This window comes from Mixophyes fleayi, chromosome 1, assembly GCF_038048845.1.
Source record: "Mixophyes fleayi isolate aMixFle1 chromosome 1, aMixFle1.hap1, whole genome shotgun sequence".
NCBI lineage: Eukaryota > Metazoa > Chordata > Amphibia > Anura > Limnodynastidae > Mixophyes > Mixophyes fleayi.
In genome coordinates this window covers 194138973-194159829 of record NC_134402.1, presented here as the reverse complement: position 1 = coordinate 194159829, position 20857 = coordinate 194138973, and the positions used below count along the sequence as shown (strand labels likewise).

The 20857-nt window shown below is 41.9% G+C and overlaps 1 protein-coding gene across 1 annotated transcript in view; it reads left to right on the top strand.

Annotated features, from left to right (window-relative positions):
- Positions 1–9582: 9582 nt before the first annotated feature.
- The window catches only part of AP3D1 (adaptor related protein complex 3 subunit delta 1), a 150093-nt gene continuing 138818 nt past the window's right edge, over positions 9583–20857 (top strand). Inside the window, 1 exon segment of the mRNA XM_075204709.1 lies at positions 9583–9757. Within this exon segment, the coding sequence (XP_075060810.1) occupies positions 9662–9757 (96 nt within the window). The 5' untranslated portion in view covers positions 9583–9661.

Below are 20857 nucleotides of genomic sequence, written 5' to 3'. Positions count from 1 at the left end.
CAAAACTCTATTATGAAATACAAGAAAAAAAGTTGAGGACAATAATGTACACTGTGTGATACATATATCTATTGTGAACAATGAAAAGCACACACCGAGTATTGGTGATATATATGCTTTGGACAATGTTGCACCAATGTCCACAAGTGGATGTTAGATGTAGTAGAACAGGATACAGTGTATAGATCAACAGATATCTGTTTTTCTCCTCCTCAATTGGTTACTTGTGTTCCAAAAGGTGGGGGCAGAGAAGACAGCCACACCAATAGCGTACACTGTGCACCAAAGACAGCAATCTAGAAACCAGATAATATTGCAGTCACCTGTGCCAAGGAAAGAACAAGGTTTGGACATTCACTGTGCTTTTGATTTCACAATTGTTTTAAAGAAGTGGTATGTTTTGTATGAAAAAAACTTTTAGAACATGCCTTTTGGAGAAATATAACATTTCCAGAAAACTTATTGATTAAAAAGGTTCAATTTACTATCTAAAAAAAATGCATGGCCAGGTATACAACATATTATAAATTCATGTAATTGCAATAAAATAAAATAAATAATCAAATAAAATAACACTACTTCTCCCCTCAATGTATACAACAAGTTTCTCAGAAAGAATAATTTTCAAGTGGAACAAGGTATAATGGCCAGCATCCTGTTGCACAGCGTATCACTAAAGTCATGACAGCTATGTTAGCATTGGATGTACGTCCAATTCAATGCATCAGGTTTTAACAGATTAGTTTAGGTAATGGACCTGATTCATTAAGGAAAGTAAGGCAGAAAACAGGCGTAAATCCTCAACATACCATGTAGCAATGCAGGTGGTGTAAATTAGTTTATTATATTGCACAAAAGTTAAATACTGGCTGCTTATTCATGTAGCATACAAATACACAATAGCTTTATTTTTACACTGATATTTAAAGTTGATCTAGGACATGCCCTACCCTAACTATAAATCTTTCCCCACATTTTAAATATACCTTCTCCACCAATGCAACATGGTTTTGCCAAGGTGCAAAATTACTATTTATTTTTTTTGCTTTCCTTTTCTTAATGAATCAGTGTGATTTTGTATGCTTGCCACTGACTCTTTCTCTGCACTTGAGCTTGTAGATTCAGCTTCCTTGGCATTTATCCAAGCACTTAGTAAATGCACTGCTGCTTCTTTATGTTTTTTTGCACACACTCCAGGGGGTATATTTACTAAACTGCAGGTATAAAAAAGTGGAGATGTTGCCTATAGCAAACAATCAGATTCTATCTGTCAATTTGTAGAATGTACTAAATAAATGATAACTATAATCTGTGTACATGATTATATCTAATACTGTGCAAAAACTGCACTCATAACATTGGTTGCTGAACTGACAGAATCCTTTAATTGCAGCTAAGTGTGTGCTGGAGGAGTTGGAGTTATCAGACAAAATGTATCTGTATCCATTATGCATACTTGCCAACTTTCCTAGAATGTCCGGGAGACTCCCGCATTTTGCGAGGGTCTCACGGACTCCCTGGAGAGTGTGGCAATCTCCCGCATCTGGCAGAATTCTGCCCACTTCACTAGGAAGTGGGCAGAATTAGGTCCAAAACGCTGCGATTTACCAGGAATCGCGCAGTTTGGCCCCTCCCCCTACTGTCAAATGATGCGTTTGCATCATTACGTCACGGGGGTGGGGCCAAAATGGCGCAAATTTTGGAGCCCCGCCCCCATCACACCCACCTTTCCCGGCAGGCTCCCGGAAGCCAACTTCAGCAAGTTGTCAAGCATGCCATTATAGTTATTTGCTGGAGGAGAAGGCTGAGTGTACTAAAGTTTTCTTTGTTTTGAATCACGATGGCCTGGCGCACAAATTTCATCTGCACTGCACTATGCACACACCAGTGTCCACTCCACATCATGACTATGTTAAACACCAGTGTATTCAGGAGTGTCCTCTAGTATTGGTTGCCCGTACCAATCAGCTAGCTGGGGCAGTATGTACTACATGTAATTGCAGTTATGCACCTTTCACACTACTTCAAAAGTAGGGGGAAGCAAGCGTGTAGTCCCCTGCAAATGTAATAACCAACTGCAAGTCTAGACAGTCTGTGCTGTTTTCAACTAGAAAATGTTGAACCCACAGCATGGGGTCCTCCTTTTCAAGTAAACAACAAACTACAACTTCAAGTCTCCAACTAGCTCAACTAGCCTACCTTGCAAATAGTGACTTCCCCCTCTCCTCTTTTCGCTCATTCTCTCTCCACTCATCTTTTTACTCCTCCCCCTTTGAAAATTTGACTAGTTGTTATATTGTGTGCATTATTCAATATTCAGCAACTCTCATGCTTACCTTTTTATGTAGTTATTTCTCATGTTCATTGTTTGTAAAACCCAATAAAAATGTTCATTAAAAAACGAAAAAAAACTCCATCCTGCTCAGTACGGACCTGTGGCATCTGTAAAGGGTAGCGAACCCTCTCCCTCCAACCAGAGCGACTCTTCCCGGTACTGCTGGGCTGTGGTGACGGGGTAATAAACAATGCTGGAACTCAGGAGTGGCAACTCTGCTACTCCTTCAGTCCTAGGATTCTTTCCATTATATTAAATAAAATTTAAAGTAAAAAATACAATATACCTGTTTATAAACACTTTATTTAAATAAAGACACTGCAAGACCCGTCATTAACCCTTTAATTGAAAATAACATATACATATATTTCTTCTTTTCTTTCATTCTGAAGTAATCCACACTGTCAAAAAAAAAGAAAACCAAAGTCCTTTTTGAAATCCATAGTTATTTAAAAAAAAACCAAAAAAAAACCCCACCCTAATAATATACATGAAAAATAGGCAGAAATAAATTCCAAATAAAATCTAGATGACCAACCTCCTGACTGGGTGCCGGGAAGAGCTTGTTCTGCTCTCCCTAGATTTGGAGAAAGCTTTAGAAAGGCTCCAGTAGCTCTAATGTGAAGGACGTTCTACTCATTCTGATTGATATCCTACATTCAATACTAGCATTGTATCAGGGCCGTTGGCTAGAGTATTCAGCAATGGCTTTCTGTCCCTTTCTTTCCCTATCAGCAACGGCACAAGACAACGGTGCCCACTCTCCCCCCTCATGTATGTCTTAGCTATCGAGCCCCTGGACAATGCAATTAGAGTCACGCCAGGCTTCCCCGGTATCAATCTCTATGTATATTCACATAAAATCCTCTTGTTTGCCGATGATGTGTTTTTGTTTGTTACCAGCCCTAGAGACTTTGTTGCCAACCCTACATGTTATCCTGGAACAATATAGCGCAGTCTCCTTCTGTAAATTGAATGTTACCAAATATAAGGACCTCCATATCAATACCCCCCACACCTACACCTCTCTGACCCGCTTTCAACAGAAATTTCCCTCCGTATGGATGCAAGACTTCTTGCCGTACTTGGGCATTCGCATACCCCCCTGTCACAAACGCCCAGCCTGTCCCAGATACAACAATCTGAACAGCTGACCGTGACTGGCATCACCTTAGTCACTTAGCAATAAATACACCTTTTCTGCCACCATAAAGGATTTGTTATGGTGTCCTTACATTCACCAAAAACATTTATTAATGTTTCACACTTACATCCCATACACATGGAGCATGAGCTTCCCTGGGCTTTGTAAGTTCACAAAGAATCATGGAGAACACACTAGATTAAGTTTATTTAATCTGAAAAATGTTTCCAAGTCTTATTTACAAATATTAATAACAAGACATACAATATATTGCACAAATTAGTTTCAGAAAATAAAATAGGACATAAAACCAGAGTATTACTTACTAGTTAAGACCTTGTGTGTGTGAGGGAACACAATTGAGGGAGATGGGACATTTTAGTCTTGATAGACCCCTCATGAAAATGCACAATCTGATGTCTAAAGTAAAAGATTTTAAACCTTTTTTCCACATAACCCTTGCCTCCCACCTTTGGAGTTTTAGTTGTCAATAAAGACAGATTGATCTCCCAAATGTCACAGGGCTTTCGAAGTGAGCTAAGGATGTCCTGAGATCGGAATGTTCACAGGACCTTGAATTCTCACCTCTGCTGGTCCTGCTTAAGTAGTTTACAACTTTGGACTTCAAACTCCTCAAAGTTCATTATCTATCCTTGGTCTGGCTAATTTCAACAGATAATTGACACTTGCATAGGTTTCAGACTCATGCCATTTATCAAAGCACACGTTGAGATTACATTACAAGGTTACATACAATATACATTGTCAGACATGAATTCAACAGAACATAACAATCAGTCATTAGCTATACTACATAATCGTCACACCACCTCTCGTGCTATTTGATGTTACTTTTCACCCTGATATTTCTCCACCTTGCTACCTCATCCAAGTACTGGATCAACTATGAGGTATTCTGGCTGGGTGCATAGCTGCCTTTAAGATGATGTTGTTGCCCACATTAATGTACATTTTCTGCACTATTCCCTATGTAGATCCCAAACGTTTCATGGCCAGGCTTCACACTCTCAAGATAATTTACGCATGGAAACAGAAATGCCCCCTTCTTACCCACAAACGCATGGCCCTGACCAAAATGAGAAGGAGCTTAATGCTCCCTAATCAGGAGGCCTGTATACTGACCCACCTACATGACTAGGCATTTCTCCCCAGCTCTAAGCCTTGGGTTGATCTAGAACCTGCCTCGTGTTTGGATTACCCGTTACTGGACCTTCTTTGAAGGCCAAGACCGCCCGCCCCCCCCATCCACCTGCAAACTCCACTCCATGTTGGATGCCTTGCACACTGAGATGGAACAATAGTGTTACATGTTGACATGGTGCTCCCCACCCGCAATCTATCTTTCCAAGCCCTATTTCACCTTATACCAGATTTGAACCTTTACACTTGGCGCACTAGAGGGATGACTTCCCTTAATGACTTGTTTGCCCAGAACCTTTTTCTCCTGTTCACCCTTCTCCAAGACTGCTATGCTCTTCCCCACACGAATGGGCATAAATATTTGCAGATCAGGCACTGGGACAACACCGTGTTGAGGATACCCAATTCTCTGTCCCTCCCACCAGTCCTGCTGGTGGACAGGCTAACGAAGGGCTCCAAAAGGGGGGAAAACATTCTGGTACCAATATTGCCACTCCATTGTCTCCTCCCCTAAGGCCCCTGCCCAGCTCAGCTGGGAGTCAGACCTCCACCTGACCTTCAGCCTAAAACAATGGAAAATTATCTACTTTACATTCCATCGTATGTCCACATGCATTAACCACACGGAAAAATGCAAGTCAAACTTCTATACAGATTGTACCTCACTGCAGATAGGCTACACACTATTTGGCCATCCCATTCATAATATTGCTGGTGCCAATGCACCCAAGTGGCATCTTCCATGTCTTTTGGGTGTGCCCCTCCAGCCAACCACTCTCGAGAGAACATTTTAACTTAATATCTGGCATCCCACTTGTTCCCGAACCAGCTTTGGCTCTCCTTCATGTTTATCCACCCTCCGTCCCCAAGCACAACAGATATCTCTTAGGCCAGACGTTGATAGATGCCAGGGCCATGATAGCCCAAAATTGGAAGTCCCCTCCAATATAGCTTCCATATGGAGACAACAGATATGCATTTTTCCACATCTGTATTGGCTCCCATTATAAAGTGGCATGAGTATATTACGGATGATGCGGGCGAGGCTTGGGGCATCTTTACCCTTTCTCTCGCTCACCTGCGGCCATAATTGAAACACCTCAACTTAATTGATATCTACCAGTATCCCTATTGGTTTACAGACCATACTTCCCTCATTAACTTTATTGTGCTTTACTGTTTGTTTTACTGTCTGGGCTCCAGAATTTCAGGGAGTACTCCCAGGTTCCTTGAAGAATAGGCAAACCTCTGTGGAGATGTCCCCGGAGGAGACCCCCGCCAGCGCTGTGCCCCTGGAGGGGCCGAAGATGTTCCTATGCCCGGTGCCCTTGAAGAGGGCGAAGATGTCCGCCAGCGCTGTGCCCCTGGAGGGGCTGAAGAGGTCCCTGATGGTGCCCAGCAGGAAGAAAGAAGAGGAGAAGAACTTACCCGTCCAGCGCTCCAGCGGTGGTAAGTATAACCTCTTCTTTCCAGGTTCTGGCAGCGGAGGAAGGATGAGCCAATCAGGGCTCATCTTTCCCCGCTGGCCAATCAGCGGCCGGATACGCGAGCCAATCGCGGCTCGCGCCCGGCCATTTAAAAGAGTGGCGCCGACGCGAGCCAATCAGCGCTCGCGCCGGCTGATGACGTCACGACTATATAAGTCGCCGGGTGGCGCCATTTTGTCAGAAGTCCGTCGGCGGAGGAAGGAGGCAGACGTCTGGAGCGGCGGCGGAGAAAGAAGACTTCAATCAAGCCGCCGGAGCAGTGATCGTCGGCGGGGAGCCCTTGTCAGGGCTGAGAGCGCCCCCTGCCAAGTAGCCCTCAACATCGCCGAAGAGGAGAAGAGGCAGAAGACGGCGTGGCAAGTTGAGTATCCTGCGCAGAGCAGGTAAGTACACTCAACGTTAAATTCGGGCACTAGGCCCGTGACCACGTTCGGGCACAAGGCCCGTGGGACAGAGTAAATTAGGGGCACAAGGCCCAGGGACTTGGGCACTAGGCCCTTACGTAGTAGTGGGCCAGTAGGCCACAAAGTTGTTAAAAAAGGACAAGCCCCTGTTAGTAGATAGAGAGGGGGAGGCTCAGAGCTCCCAGGTACAAGGCCCTTAGGTAGGCAGTGGCCTAGAGGCCATAGGAGACAGTCACAGGGCCTGGTTAGGGGCTGATTGCCCATAGGCTATTACGGGCACAAGGCCCTCAGTTAGTCAGGGAGGCCACAGGCCTAAGTAGGCAGGGGCTAGAGCCCCTCGGTAGTAGGGCACAAGGCCCTAGTTAGTGGGCTCAGAGCCCTGAGTTAGAGAGGGGGCTGAGGCCCATCAAACAGAGCACCAGGCTCTGTGTGTAGCTGGGCAGAGGCCCATGGTGTGTAGGGCATAAGGCCCTGGTGGTGTGTGGTAGAGGCGTGAGAGCCTCGTGAGTGTAGGCGCGGTCCTGTGTGAGGTGAGCACACGGAGTTAGGAAGTACAGTAGAGCGGAGGCTCCTGTGGGTTCTGTAGCAACCGGCTGGTTGGCTAGCAGCGGTGTGCTCTGATGAGTAGCGTGCAAAGTACTGTATACTGTATTTATTCTGTCTGTGCGGCGAGTATTGTTTGTATTACGGTATTTTGGGGTGTGCTACATAACTGTGTCCAGGGGCAAGACGTCAGGCCCCCATTAAAGGTAGGCTCTTGTTCCCTGTGTTTTCCTGTACTAACTCGTGCTGTGGGGACAAGTGTAGTTACCAGCGTACACATAGTCAAGGAAGAACACACATAGTTATCCCGTCCCTTAGGTCCCTGGGGTCGCACTGGTTTCCAGAGGGGGTGACTGAGTGAATCAGTGGCAGTGCAACACAGCTCAACGCAGTTCCAGGGGCGTCCCGTGGTTCAGGTTGAGTGTCCCAGTCCTCAGTTCCGTGCAGGTTCCCTGGCGGTTCCGGAGTGGGACACGTGTTTGATACCCGGGTGCAGGCAGTCGGGCGGTTCAGTTCGATCGGCTGTTCCGGGCGGCAGTCTGTACGCGGGTTAGTGTGCTGTTCCAGTGAGCCTCAGTCGGGCCTGGTGCAGCCGGTCCTAAGGATCCGTGGGTGACCCCATAGCAAGAAGGCAGCTTCTTGGTACGACCTGGGTGAGGGGGTTAGGAACCGCCCTCCGGTATAGTCCGTGAACATCGGCTGGTGTTCCCCGTAGTGTGTAGTGAGCAGTTCCGTTAGTGCACCACACCTAGTTAGTTGTAGCTGTATAGTTTAGTTGCGTTGCGACCATTAGAGTGTTAGGGTCAGGTCGCTATTGTAGACAGCTTAGCATTTGTGGGTGCCCATCTTAGTCTCACCGTTAGCGCAGAGGGAGGCTGTGTGTTCCTTGTCATCCGCAGGTGTCGGGGAGGTGCAGGAGAACCGGATCGGAAGTGGGAGTGTCCCAGTGAGTATCACGCTCGATTCCCCCTTTCGGTTAGGCCCTCACCGGCAGGTGTGCGAGGTACTTGAGGCAGGACTAGTCCTGGTCTCAAGTGCCTGTAGTCCCACGTGCCTTGGCAAGAGCAAAGTGAGGAGGCGGCAAGGGAGCTTGGACTGAGTGTTCTTGTTCATTGCTGTATTCTCGGACAGCCCTTACCTGGTAGGCACGGCCGTAATCTCTGTCTCTTTCTTAGAGGGACGTGGTTGGAGGTGACAAGGGTTGCGGCTGCGGATCTGCTGGGATCAAATTGCAGCTGGAATATCGGAAGCGGACTGGAGGTGACCATCGTTTACAAGGTAAGTTCTTTTGTGTTGCGTCTGTCCTGTTTCCCCGCAGGGGCGCTACATCTCCCATATTCGCTGCATTGAATAGCGGGGGCGTGGCTTAAATGCATAATTAAGCCCCTCCCCCGCCATGCAATGCAGTAAATTTCGGCATTTTACAGTGACGGCGGAGCTATGGTGACACAACGACATCACCACGCCCCACTCCTACCTCCTGTCACATGACTTCTACCCTGGTATAGTTTTGAAAGTTGGCATGTATGGGTTTGATGTGATTGTGCCAACTTATACCACTTTCATACTGCCGCCCCGGCAATATCCCGGGTTGTTAACCCGGGATATTGCCGGGGCACAGGGCAGTATAGATAAGAAGATTCCCGGGTCGGGCGGGTTCATACTGCACCTGCCCGACCCGGGTTTTAAAAAAAAAAAAGTGTAAAAAAATGATTTTAATTAATTAAAAAATACATAACAAATGTTTACTTACCTTATTTTCAGCCAGCGGTGTCTCCGGTGCGTTGCCGGCTGTCAGGGGGACCTCTGGGCACTAAAATGACGTCATTTATAGTCCATTAGAAATTACGTCATTTTAGTACCCAGAGGTCCCCCTGACAGCCGGCAACGCACCGGAGACACCGCTGGCTGAAAATAAAATAAGTAAACATTTGTTATGTATTTTTTATTAATTAAAATAATTTTTTTTTACATTGACATTTTTTTTTTACTGTATGAATGGTGAGACCCGGGAATTACCCCTCGCAAAATCCCGGGTCTAAGTCCCGGGATTTTGGGGTTGGACTATTCATACTGCACCAAGCCCCTGCAAAAACCCGGGTTTTTGGTGCAGTATGAATGGGGTATTAATTGAATCTTTTAAAAATAAAATTTTCTTAATAAGAAGCTGGAGCACGAGTAAGAAGTAAATAAGGTGGCCGAATATGAAGCTAACTTCAGCCTCTTTACGTTCTATGACAGCTGTAGAAAAGGAACAAGCCAATAATAATATGCTATATGTTTGCTTTGGAAATCAATACACTTCACACCCTTCATTCATTAAACATGTTTTATGTAGTGAAATTGACAGCAGCCAGCTGTTGTATCACCACCTAACAGCGCCATCTACAGTGTTACCCATGAACAGTGGACTTACAGCAATATCCGGCTACACCATGTGAGTGGCGGTTTTACAGTAGACCGCCCCTCTCGAGGTCAGTCACATGGATTTAGTGGGCGGGGAATACAGTCAGCTGAGTGGCCGCCATTTTGTGTTTCAGTATCCGGTGACAGGAGTCTCTGACGGGGCCCAACCCGGTGTACGGTCATGGCGCTCCGTATGGTAAAGGGCAGCATTGATCGTATGTTCGATAAGAACCTGCAGGACCTGGTCAGAGGGATCCGGAATCACAAGGAGGATGAGGTGAGGGCACAGAAAATCGGTCGCTGAGAATGGAAAACACGGTTGGGTGTCAGTGCAGTGGGTGGGGATGGAGCAGTGATGAGAAATTTCACCTGAGGCCGTGGGGATAACAGACATAGTTATATCAGGGGGTGGAATGGCAGTATGGTTTGGGAGGAGCACAGACACCTGATTATGTGGTTGGATTAGTAATTGGGATCTGTGGGTGTAAATAGACACCATGAATAAAGTGGAGAGGTCGTAGTGCCCGTGAGCATGGGAGCGACTGGTTGTCACTTCTGTGATACTAAGTTTGTGCTGGTGTATTACTGTATCTAACGCATAGATGATGTGGCATCGCTAAAATGAAAACGAGTGAAGCAGAATTGAATGAATGAAGTGGGTTGTTTGTATCCAGGCGAATTAAAGACAGCTGTGATGGTTGAACGATTTCACTTAGCAGTAGGATTAATTGTGGCATGTCTTGTACAACATATAACTAATTATGTTGTATTTGTAACCAAAAGACTTATTAGCAGCTCTTAGGGCTAAACATAGCTTTATTTGTTCATATTCTCTCCTAAACACTCATTTCGTGTCTTGGGCCTTGAATTATGTGCTTTATTGCAGTCTGCATTTTCTTTCCTTCTACCTCAATTTACTATATTCACTGTCATGGTGTATACAGCTGAATAACGTAGGTACTATTGTAATATGGCTCCCTATAGTAATTTTTGTTTCTTAAGTCTTAACAAATACTACTAAAATTTCAGATTTTCATGATATCTCATCCTGTGGGTTAGTTGAAATAGCTTAGAAAAATCTCATAGCTCCATAGCTTTTACATTGTTTCTTTTTTGTATCTGTTTAGTTTCAAAAGGTATTGCATTGGTGGTTAATTATATTTGTATGGATTAAATGCAGTGATATCTACCTCTTTTCCTTATCTCTGCTTGCTTCTGTCACAAGCCTCTTCCCCATATAATCTGTCCACAGCACAAGTAAAGCTTTTCATTTCCTCTTTTCCTAATGAGTGGGTTCTTTCCAAACCGTGTTATCTGTCTAATTCAATTCCGAGACATTGAGCCTGTTGTTATAAAGTGTGATGCTGCATTCAGGGGCACATTTTTTTATTTTAGTGGTATTTGTCAGCATTTCTTGTAGCAGTTTAAAATGGATGTTTTTCGTTACAACATGTTTTACTATATTGTGCCTGATTAATGTAAAAAAAAGTTTATTTTTGAAATGTTTGCGTAATTGAATAATAAAGGTTAAAATTCTGCTGGCATACATTATTAAATTCCATGATAGTGCACACTTATATTTAATTTTTGCATGTTGAAACAAGGGAACGTTAAAAGATTACTTCTCATTTTAAATTTATCTACCAAGTGATGCATCAGGCTCCCCTAAAAAATTTTAAAAAGGTAATTTGACTGTTCTTAAAATTAATCTTGGGATTCCAGTGCTAAAGAGATTCCCTCCCCCTTAAAAAAAAGTAATGACTTGTAAACGTTTACACTTCAGTTTCCACTGTCATACTGTGTGCATGTTAGTTGTTTACCATGTTTGCTTTTGAATGTTAGAAAGTAATAGCTGTTAAACTTTCCTATTGTAGTTCAATACATTTCTCAGTCACTTGCACACTGTTATCTAACATTAGGCTTTCCTAGTTTTATAGAAACTGATTGTGAGAGTTGTTTCTGTGTATGCACCTTTTCTCGCCACTGCTGTCTAAACTTTTTGGTGTTGACCATTTCTTCTGCATGGTAATGTGTGTGTGTGGAGGTGGGGGGGGGGGGGGGGTTGTAATTCAAAGCACTCTTGTAATTTTAAGAAGCCTCTCCTGTGATATATGTCACAAAATACTGATAAATGACCTTTACCATGAAGCACTAGAGGATTGTCCCCCTGCTTTTGTCTATAAATATAGAGTAAAGCGAGATGCTCTTATTTATACCCACCATAAAGAAATTGTTTTCAAGTTTTTCATGTATCAAAAAAAAACCCTGTGCAATTTGTACATGTTGCAAGTGTACACCGTGACTTTCTATATAGTAACCCTACCAGTGTTCTCCCCAGTTGCTCCACATGGCTGTTTTTACTTGTCACCCGACTCTTGGAGCCCCACAGAGCCCTAGTATAATAGAATAAACCATTGTTTCTCCCATTAGAATAGGCACTATGTGAGCACTGTGTTACACCACTAATGAGCAGCCTAACCAGTCCAGGCAGGTGTATGCAATAACCTCCAAAATTTTTCAATATTGTTACAAAGTATTACACTGCCCCCACCCGGCTGCTTGTCAATGCCACCCAGCTGGCAACATTTTCTGGGGTGAACACTGCCTAGAGAACTGGCGCATAGGTACTGTTCATATGTGATTTCTAACAAGAAAACTGCAAGAAAAGTGATATTGTGGAAATACTGACCTATTTTTACAGTACGGTAGAGTAATTGAACAGTTGTCCTTATATACTAGCTCTAACTACTTTCTCCATTCCACTGGATTTGTTGAACTTCCAGTGGCAATACTTTCTCTTGATCTCCCCCCCCCATTTTACTATTGAATTTAATCAAGCCTCCTCCCTTCCCTAAAAGAGTACATTGGGTGCTTCTCCAGCAGCTGACTTTCACAGAGTTGCATTGGATTTTGAGTGTAAAGTACCAACGTGGAAAACCTTTTTTTTTTTTTTTTTTTTAAACTCCAGTTGAGTGCTTTTTTTCCTAACCTAAAAATTATTTTTTTGTTTTCTCTACCAACAGTTTGAAACGTAACTACACTCAGTAATATCAAATACTCACTTACTGCCACTCTTGTACAACTATATACTAGAGTAACAATAAAAATATTAAACTTCTTTCTAATGCTACAATTTTTTTTTTCCCTGAAACATTTATTTTGATCAGGGTTCACATGTAAGAGGATCTTTGTGGAAGCTGTATGCCACTCTCTTGGTTCAGTGGAGGATTTCTGTATTGTGTGCTAATAGGGACCTGGGTTGTATCCAAGGTCATTACAGTGCATAGCCACTGTGTTGCAGGCTGTTTAATTATCCGCTACATACAACCCTATTAGTACACCACTATTCGGAATAAGGTTCACACATAGGCAGGTATTCTAGAAATCAAAGACAGCTTGTATAACCCTTAGATAAAAACAATCTATTAATATAACATTCATCTACATCACATAAAAAAACATATCAGTCTTTTATCAAACAGATCAATTAAAGCTACACTGTACCCCAGGTTGCTGTGTTAGTTATTGTATACATTACAGAGGGATAAACGGTTAGTACAAAACGGTATGTTCTTCAGTTTCACACAAGTAATCAGAAACATCACAACTAATCCACGTAATATAACCAGGGTGACAATGGGTTGGGGAATGACTTGGGGGTACCTGGTGTTCAAGAATCCTGGGCTGGCACTGTTGTGGGCGGGTTTGATGGTTTTGCCTTTGAAGCTAGTAGCTGGTATTCCTCCATTTCCTCAAAGCCACTTTTTCTAATTTAATGAACTGCAATGTTCATTACAAATACCTTCTTTAATTTGCCCAGACATCAATGCTCTGTTTTTCTGTAGCTTTATTACATTGCTATACCAGTAATTGTTTGACCTTTAATTTCTAATGCATGAAAAGGCCCTTTGTTTAAAACATCTGGGTAGCTACCACTTTCTTGGTTCAGGAATGGGCTACTATCGGTCCTCTGACTAATGTTAAAGTATATTTACAATGATACCCCATAAATTTTAACTTGCCTGCAGTGGTGCCTGAAATCTTGTAAGATAATAATTTGAGGTTATTGTGGTACCATATTTGTCATAAAGGCTATACAAAACAATCTTAATTAGAATAATTCTAATATTTGCTGACAAACATGTCTTCTAAGATTTTATTTTTAGGGGGGGGGTGGCTTTTCCTGTTGTTAATACAGACCGAAGACATGCGTGATTAAAGCGTTTATTCAATATATGAAGTATAAACCCTTGCCTGAAGCAAAACTTACACTACTAAACTGGGGGGAAAATATGTGCCATCAAACACCCTCAAGTTTTTTTTAAGTTAATTAAATTAGAAATGGAACTGTCTCCCAGCCTATCCTCGCCCTATCAGGCATCTATTGTTACTTTTAAATGGTGTGAACAACTTCCATTTTATTTATCACTGTCTACAAGGCTTGTATGGGATAAGTAGCTGACAGGGATTGCTGGTCTTTGTAGTTATATTTTGGAGGTTTTGAGGCACCTAGTCATAAGTTAGCCATGAAGTGGCAGGTGCCTTATCAATTTGCACATGTGTGTAACTAAGACTTCTGCAGCTTTGTTTAGTCCTATTTTAATGGAGGAGAACAGCAGTGTGTTGGTAAAAAATAATTTTTTTTCTAGATGACCTCTCCGTTTCAAACACCTGTTGCTTCCATTTTGGGTATCGCACAAATATTTTATATGTATGTATATGTGAGTATGTATATACTCATTTTTTTGTTGCACAAGATATACATAAACATTCAGTAGATTACATACACTTAATGTATTTGTAAATGACATAGGTAGCAGAATAATGGGAGTATATTTAGTAGTTAAATACATTTTTTTGAAAATACCACAGAGAAGAAACATGGAAAAGTGCATTTAATTGTATTTTATTATAAAATTAATTTAAAATATATTTGCTTGTTTATGGCACCAGAAGAATCTGTCCCGAAAATGTTGTTAAAAACTAAAGTAAAAAATAAAAACTATGCTAGTTCCCTGCAAAATTTTAATGCAGCGCAAAGCATCATGGGCGGCTACAACTGCATTTGAGTACGTACCTGAGTAGTTTTTGGTTTAATTTTTCCCATTCAGTAACTTCCTAAATTTTTAAAGATTATCTTAGAAGCATTTAGAAAAAACAAGAACTCTATAGAGCTTGAACTGTGAATATTGTAATTTATAGCCTAGTAATTAAGCATATACCATCATGGCCAAAAGTTTTGAGAATGACACAAATATTAGTTTTCACAAAGTTTGCTGCTTCAGTGTTTTTAGACCTTTGTCAAATATTGCTATGGTATACTGAAGTAAAATTACAAGCATTTCATAAGTGTCAAAGGCTTTTATTGACAATTACATTAAGTTTATCCAAAGAGTAAATAATTTGCAGTTTGACCCTTCTTTTTGAAGACCTCTACAATTCACCCTGGCATACTGTCAATCAACTTCTGGGCTACATGCTGACTGATGGCCTCCCATTCTTGCCTAACCAATGCTTGGAGTTAGTCAGAATTTGTGGGTTTTTGTTTGTCCACCCGCCTCTTGAGGATTGACCACAAGTTCTCAATGGGATTAAGGTCTGGGGAGTTTCCTGGCCATGGCTACAAAATTTTGATGTTTTGATCCCTGAGCCACTTGGTTATCACTAATAAATAAATGTTTTAGATTCCCCTGCGCTACCTCCAATTGCAGCAATATACACCTTAGGTTAACATCCAATTTAACCAATATTACAACATATCCAAAAAAATAAAGTGTACTGTGCGTTATTGGTACATTATACAACAATAGAATTTCATTAATTATACTTTAGCCAACAGCACTTGCTATCCCCAGGTGGTCTCCCATCAAAGTACTAACCTAGCCCAATCCTGATTAGCTTCCAAGATCAGACAAGATTGATCAGGGTGGTGAAGATGTAGGCATATCTTAACACAATGTCCTTTTAAACTGATGTATGCCTTCTTCGAAATAGAAGTGTCATTTCCTTTTTTTCATCCAATGTTACAGTATAAACAAGCAAACAAATATCGTCCTTTTAAAATGATGTGTACTTTCTTCTTAATAAAGGTGCATCACTTCCTCTTTTTCCTCCAGTGTTACATATAAAGAAAACAAACAAAAAAAGATCATAGTGCAAACTGTGGTAACTCTTAAACCTAAACAACTGCAATTTTTTCTTCTGATTTAAACTTCACAGCAGATATATTCCAATTAAATTTCAAACTCATAAATGTTCTCATCCACAAGTGTAATATCAATCTCCTTTGACGCACTGAAGCCTTTTTCACAACTATTGAACCTCTCGCCTTGAAGTTCTTGATGATCTGTTAAATGGCAGATTTAGATGCAATCTTACTAGCAGCAATATCCTTGCCTGTGAAGCCCTTTTTGTGCAAAGCAATGATGACTGCTCGTGTTTCCTTGCAGTTAACCATGGTTAACAGATCAAGAACAATGATTTCAAGCATCACCCCCCTTAAAGCTTCTAGTCTGTTATTCTAACTGAATCAGCATGACAGAGTGATCTCCAGCCTTGTCCTCGTCAACACTCACCTGTGTTAACGAGAGAATCACTGACCTAATGTCAGATGGTCCTTTTGTGGCAGTGCTGAAATGCAGTGGAAATGTTGTTTTTGGGATAAAGTTCATTGTCATAGCAAAGAGGTACTTTAAAATTAATTACAATTCATCTGCTCGCTCTTCATGACATTCTAGAGTATATGCAAATTGCCATAATAAAAACGGAGGCAGCAGGCTGTATGAAAAATGTGTCATTACCAAAACTTTTGGCATGACTGTATGTTGCAGACCTTTCATTAGAGTAATAGGATACCTCCAGAGTTTACAGTTAGACAATTTTTCTTTTTTCGAATTCAAATCTAATTCTTAATTTCTGAAAAATAACAATTACAAAGTCTCAATACTGAAAATAGTGCTCACTTTTCTACAGTACAGTGGAACGGTTTTACATGGACAAAGTCAAATTGTTTTCGTTTTTTTTTCTGAGCTATAGTATCAGATAATGTGTAAGTAGACAAAGATATCAGTAACTGCCCTTCTGGTGGAAATTGCACTTCACATTTTGTATTGTCTGGGCGGTGGGTGGACTTTTCCTATAACACACCTGGTTGTTGAACTTACTGTGTTTGCTTCATTATATGTTAATAATCAACTGAATAAGATAAATATGCATTGTTACATATGTTTTTTCCATGGTCCTGTAATGCTACAACTGGTGCATGGAAGTTGAAAAGAAATGTCTTTGTTTTTAGTTTTTATTCCCCCCCCCCCCCCCCCCCCCCCCTATGTGTCATTTCTTTTTGATGTAGTTTGTCAAGTAAACTTCTGTATATTAAAAGTGTAGCAAAATACATAAAGGTGTGTGTGTGTTGGATGACTCAGACCTTCATAGCATGAAAGCAGTACTTATCCTAACATGGTGGCATATAATTACTGTAGCAACACATACTTTTCCCTAGCCTTCTCATTGCATAGTTAGAAAGCATACACTTTTGGAGAGAGTATATATTGACTGTTCTTCCCAGTCAAACATGATTTTCAATGTATACAAGAATACTATTTAAAGTATTCTAGAGATCATTATTCTGTCCATTGTAGTATCTTTACTCATTCAGTGTTAAAATCTATACTAGTAGCCACTTTAAAATAAAGAATGGTCACTTATACTAGGTTCTGTTCAGCAAATGTATCTAAAAAGGATGCACTGATGAAAACCTCTATTAATAGACTGGTGTTTCTCATCGTAGCCAGGTAAGGAATGGCGGTATATAATGAGGAGTTCCTGGATATATTTGCATGCAGATAGCTGTTTGAACATAAGCAGTCACTGTCTCTCGGGGGGTATGTTCTAGCATTGCATGCCAAATGTTACTGTTGGAGGGCTGAAATGGAGTCTGAAAGGATCTACTGCACAATTTGCTTTGTTTGGTAATCTTCACTGGCTGTTTGACAGTTGCTGAACATAAGGAACAACTGTCTTGGCTCCGTTTCTTGTAGCAAGTATAAAGGCTAACACCAGGATATGCACATTTACTCCAAACTAACCATAACTAACCACAAGAGGACCTGTGCAGCATGAAAGCAAAAATCTTTAGAACCAGCAGAGGAAGGCTGCTCACTTCTGATAAATGGTGTCTGACTAGTTATGGTTGCCAACAAGCTTATTGTTTTAAGATATTTAGTGACTGATTTGTGTGTCTTCCTTACCCTGTCTCTCCTTGTTCCCAACCGTATTACACCACTGCACTGTAGCTGCACAGATATGCCAGTCACCATTGAATGTTTTATTAGTGGAGGCTAATAATGTTGCTGCCTAACAGTAGCCACCCTCACTTTCCACAGCAACAAATACAATTATTCCACTACCTTATGTGTCATATATTCCCTACACCTTAGATCGGCGGTTCCCAAAGTGTGCGCCGCGGCTCCCAGGGGTGCCGCGGGCCAGCCCTAGAAAAAAGAAAGCAAACAGAAACACTTACCAATCCGCGCGGAGCTGTCACTGAATATCGACGTCAGTGACAGCTGCGCGCGATAGTGGAGGCTGCAGGGTCCTAGCGCCGCGCGGATTGGTAAGTTTCTGTTTGCTTTCTTTTTTCTATAGCTGGCGCGGGGCAGGGGGGGACAGATGGCAGAGGAGGACGGGGACAGATGGCAGAGGAGGAGGGGGACAGATGGCGGAGGAGGGCAGATGGCAGAGGAGGGGGACAGAGAGCAGAGGAGGAGGGCAGATGGCAGAGGAGGGGGACAGCGTGAGAGATGGCAGAGGAGGGGGACAGGGGGCAGAGGAGGGTGACAGCGTGAGAGAGGGCAGAGGAGGTGGACAACGTGACAGAGGAGGGGGCAGAGGGGGCAACGTGAGAGGGCAGTGTGCCTGGTTGCAGAGGGGGCAGTGTGCCTGGATGCAGAGGGGCATTTTTGCATACAACTAAATAAGTATTTCTGTCGTGACCTAAATACTTATTACAATTTTTTGACCCAACTACTTCTAAAACAGGACTGCTCAGTAATTATTTTGGAGGGGTGCCTTGAAAAAATTTGGAGACTCTAAGGGTGCCGCGAACTGCAAAAGTTTGGGAACCACTGCCTTAGATTGTTAGTTCACTTGGGCAGGGCCACCTTTAACTTCTGTTTTCATTTCAGTGCATGTAATTTGTATCATGTCATGATCCCCATCAAATGTACAGCACTAATTCCTGGTATGCATCAATTTAAAATGATGAGACACAAGATATGTTTAATGTAAAAGTTATTTTTTTTTTTTTTTTTTATATTTTCTCATGGTGGGGCCTACGCATTATAGTCTGCTCAGACACTCTCAAAGATCATTTACATTCATAAAATCATACACAATAAAAGCCTTAATATGATACGAATTACCAAGCATTTAGAAGAAAACATAACACCTTTTTGGAGGAGTAAATTTATCTACCCAACTAGCCTGTGTTTGATTTTTGTTTAATAGAAATATGTGACCTAATTGGTATTTTACCACCCAATATGGTAAGAATTTTAAAAAATTAGAACAGAGTTTCCAAATTCTGTATTTGTATAGATTGAGTAATCATTAGATGGTTTTTCATGCAAAACTGCTAGTAGTCCATCTTGTTATTTTGGCCATTTTTTTCTCTCAATAAAAGGTTTCTTAATAGTATTGTGTTACTAAAACTGTCCTTTTGAAATATTATCTTGGCAATGTTCTTAATGGCAATTTCTGTTTTCATTATACACTACATGGCCAAAAGTGCATACACACCTTATTAGTGTGTTTAGCCATTTCAGCTGCACCCATTGCTAACAAGTACATAAAGTCAAGCATACAACCATGAAATCTCCATAGTTAAACATTAGCAGTAGAATGGCTTGTACTTAAGAACAGTAAGCAACACAAGTTCATTGAATGGATTTGCTGAGTGCTGAAGAATATAGGGCCTGAGTAAGACTCAGGACTGTCTGTCCTTAGTTGCAGCATGCTTCTAAATTCCAGACTGTCTCTGGAAGTAAATTAAGCACAGGAACTGGTTATGTATCTTCATGAATTGGGTTTTCATGCCTGAGCAGCAGCACACAAGCTTCAGATGACCATGTCAGATATGATGTGTAGTGGTGTAAATAAAGCACACCACCATTGGACTCTGGATCAGTGGAATGTGTACTCTGGAGTGTTGAATTATGCTTCACCATATGGCAGTCTGACAGATTAATCTTTGTTTGGCGGATGCCAGGGGATTGCAACCTATCTGAATGCGTGCTGCCAATTGTAAAGTTTGGTGAAGGAGGAAAAATGGTTTGGCTTGGACATCTTCATTTAAATGAAGGGAAATCTTCATGCTTCAGCATAAAATTGCGCTCTATAGAATTGTGTATTCCAACTTTATTGCAAGAGTTTGGGGAATGTCCTCTCCTGTTTTATTATGAATATGCCCCCATGCACTAGTCAAGGTAAAAAATTATTTCTCCCGAGTGTGGTGTGGAAGAAGTAGACTCCCGACTCTATCGAAACACCTTTGGGATGACTTGGAACACAGACTTCGATCCAGGCCTAATCGCCCAACATCCGTGCCCAACCTCACTAATGTTCTTGTGGCTCAGTGGATATGAATTCTCACAGCTGTGTTCCAAAATGTAGTTGAAATCCTTCCAAGAAGAGTGGATGCTGTTACAACAGCAAAGGGGGGTCAAGTTCATTTTAATGCCCATGGTTTTGGAATGAGAGGTTCATATGGATGTGGTGTTCATTTGTCTACATACTATTGGCCATGTAGTGGATATATTCACTATTCGATAAGCTTTTAATAATTTTTTTTTTTTATTGTACTTACATCAAAGTAAAATGTAAAGTGGGTTAAGTATAGTGTTTATATGGTCAATGTATTGTGTAAAATACTCTTCCTTCCAAAAGAAAAGACGGTACAATATATTTTGTATGTGTCACGAACACTCTCCCAGCTGCCGTGACTTTGGGGTGTTCGCTGTATGAGGTCACACATGATTTCAGCCCGCAGTCTGTCTCTACCTATCACACAGGTTATAGACCTACGTAATCGCCCCCAAACACAGCGCTCTCACACCCCCAGACACTTCATGTTTGCCACCACCTATTGAATACGGGCAATAGGACCCCAATACACTGTCCCACACTGGCACGCAGGCTTCTAGCTATTCAGACTAGCAAGACCCACACCAGCACACAAAGGGTTGCCTCTTCACACCTCCAGACTGTTACACAAATGTAAATGCAAGCACACACAGCTTGTTAATCAAATGCATCAACAAATCTCACACTGGCATTCCAAGGGTTAACTTGGTCGAGCTTTCTCTTCTAACAGGCTAAT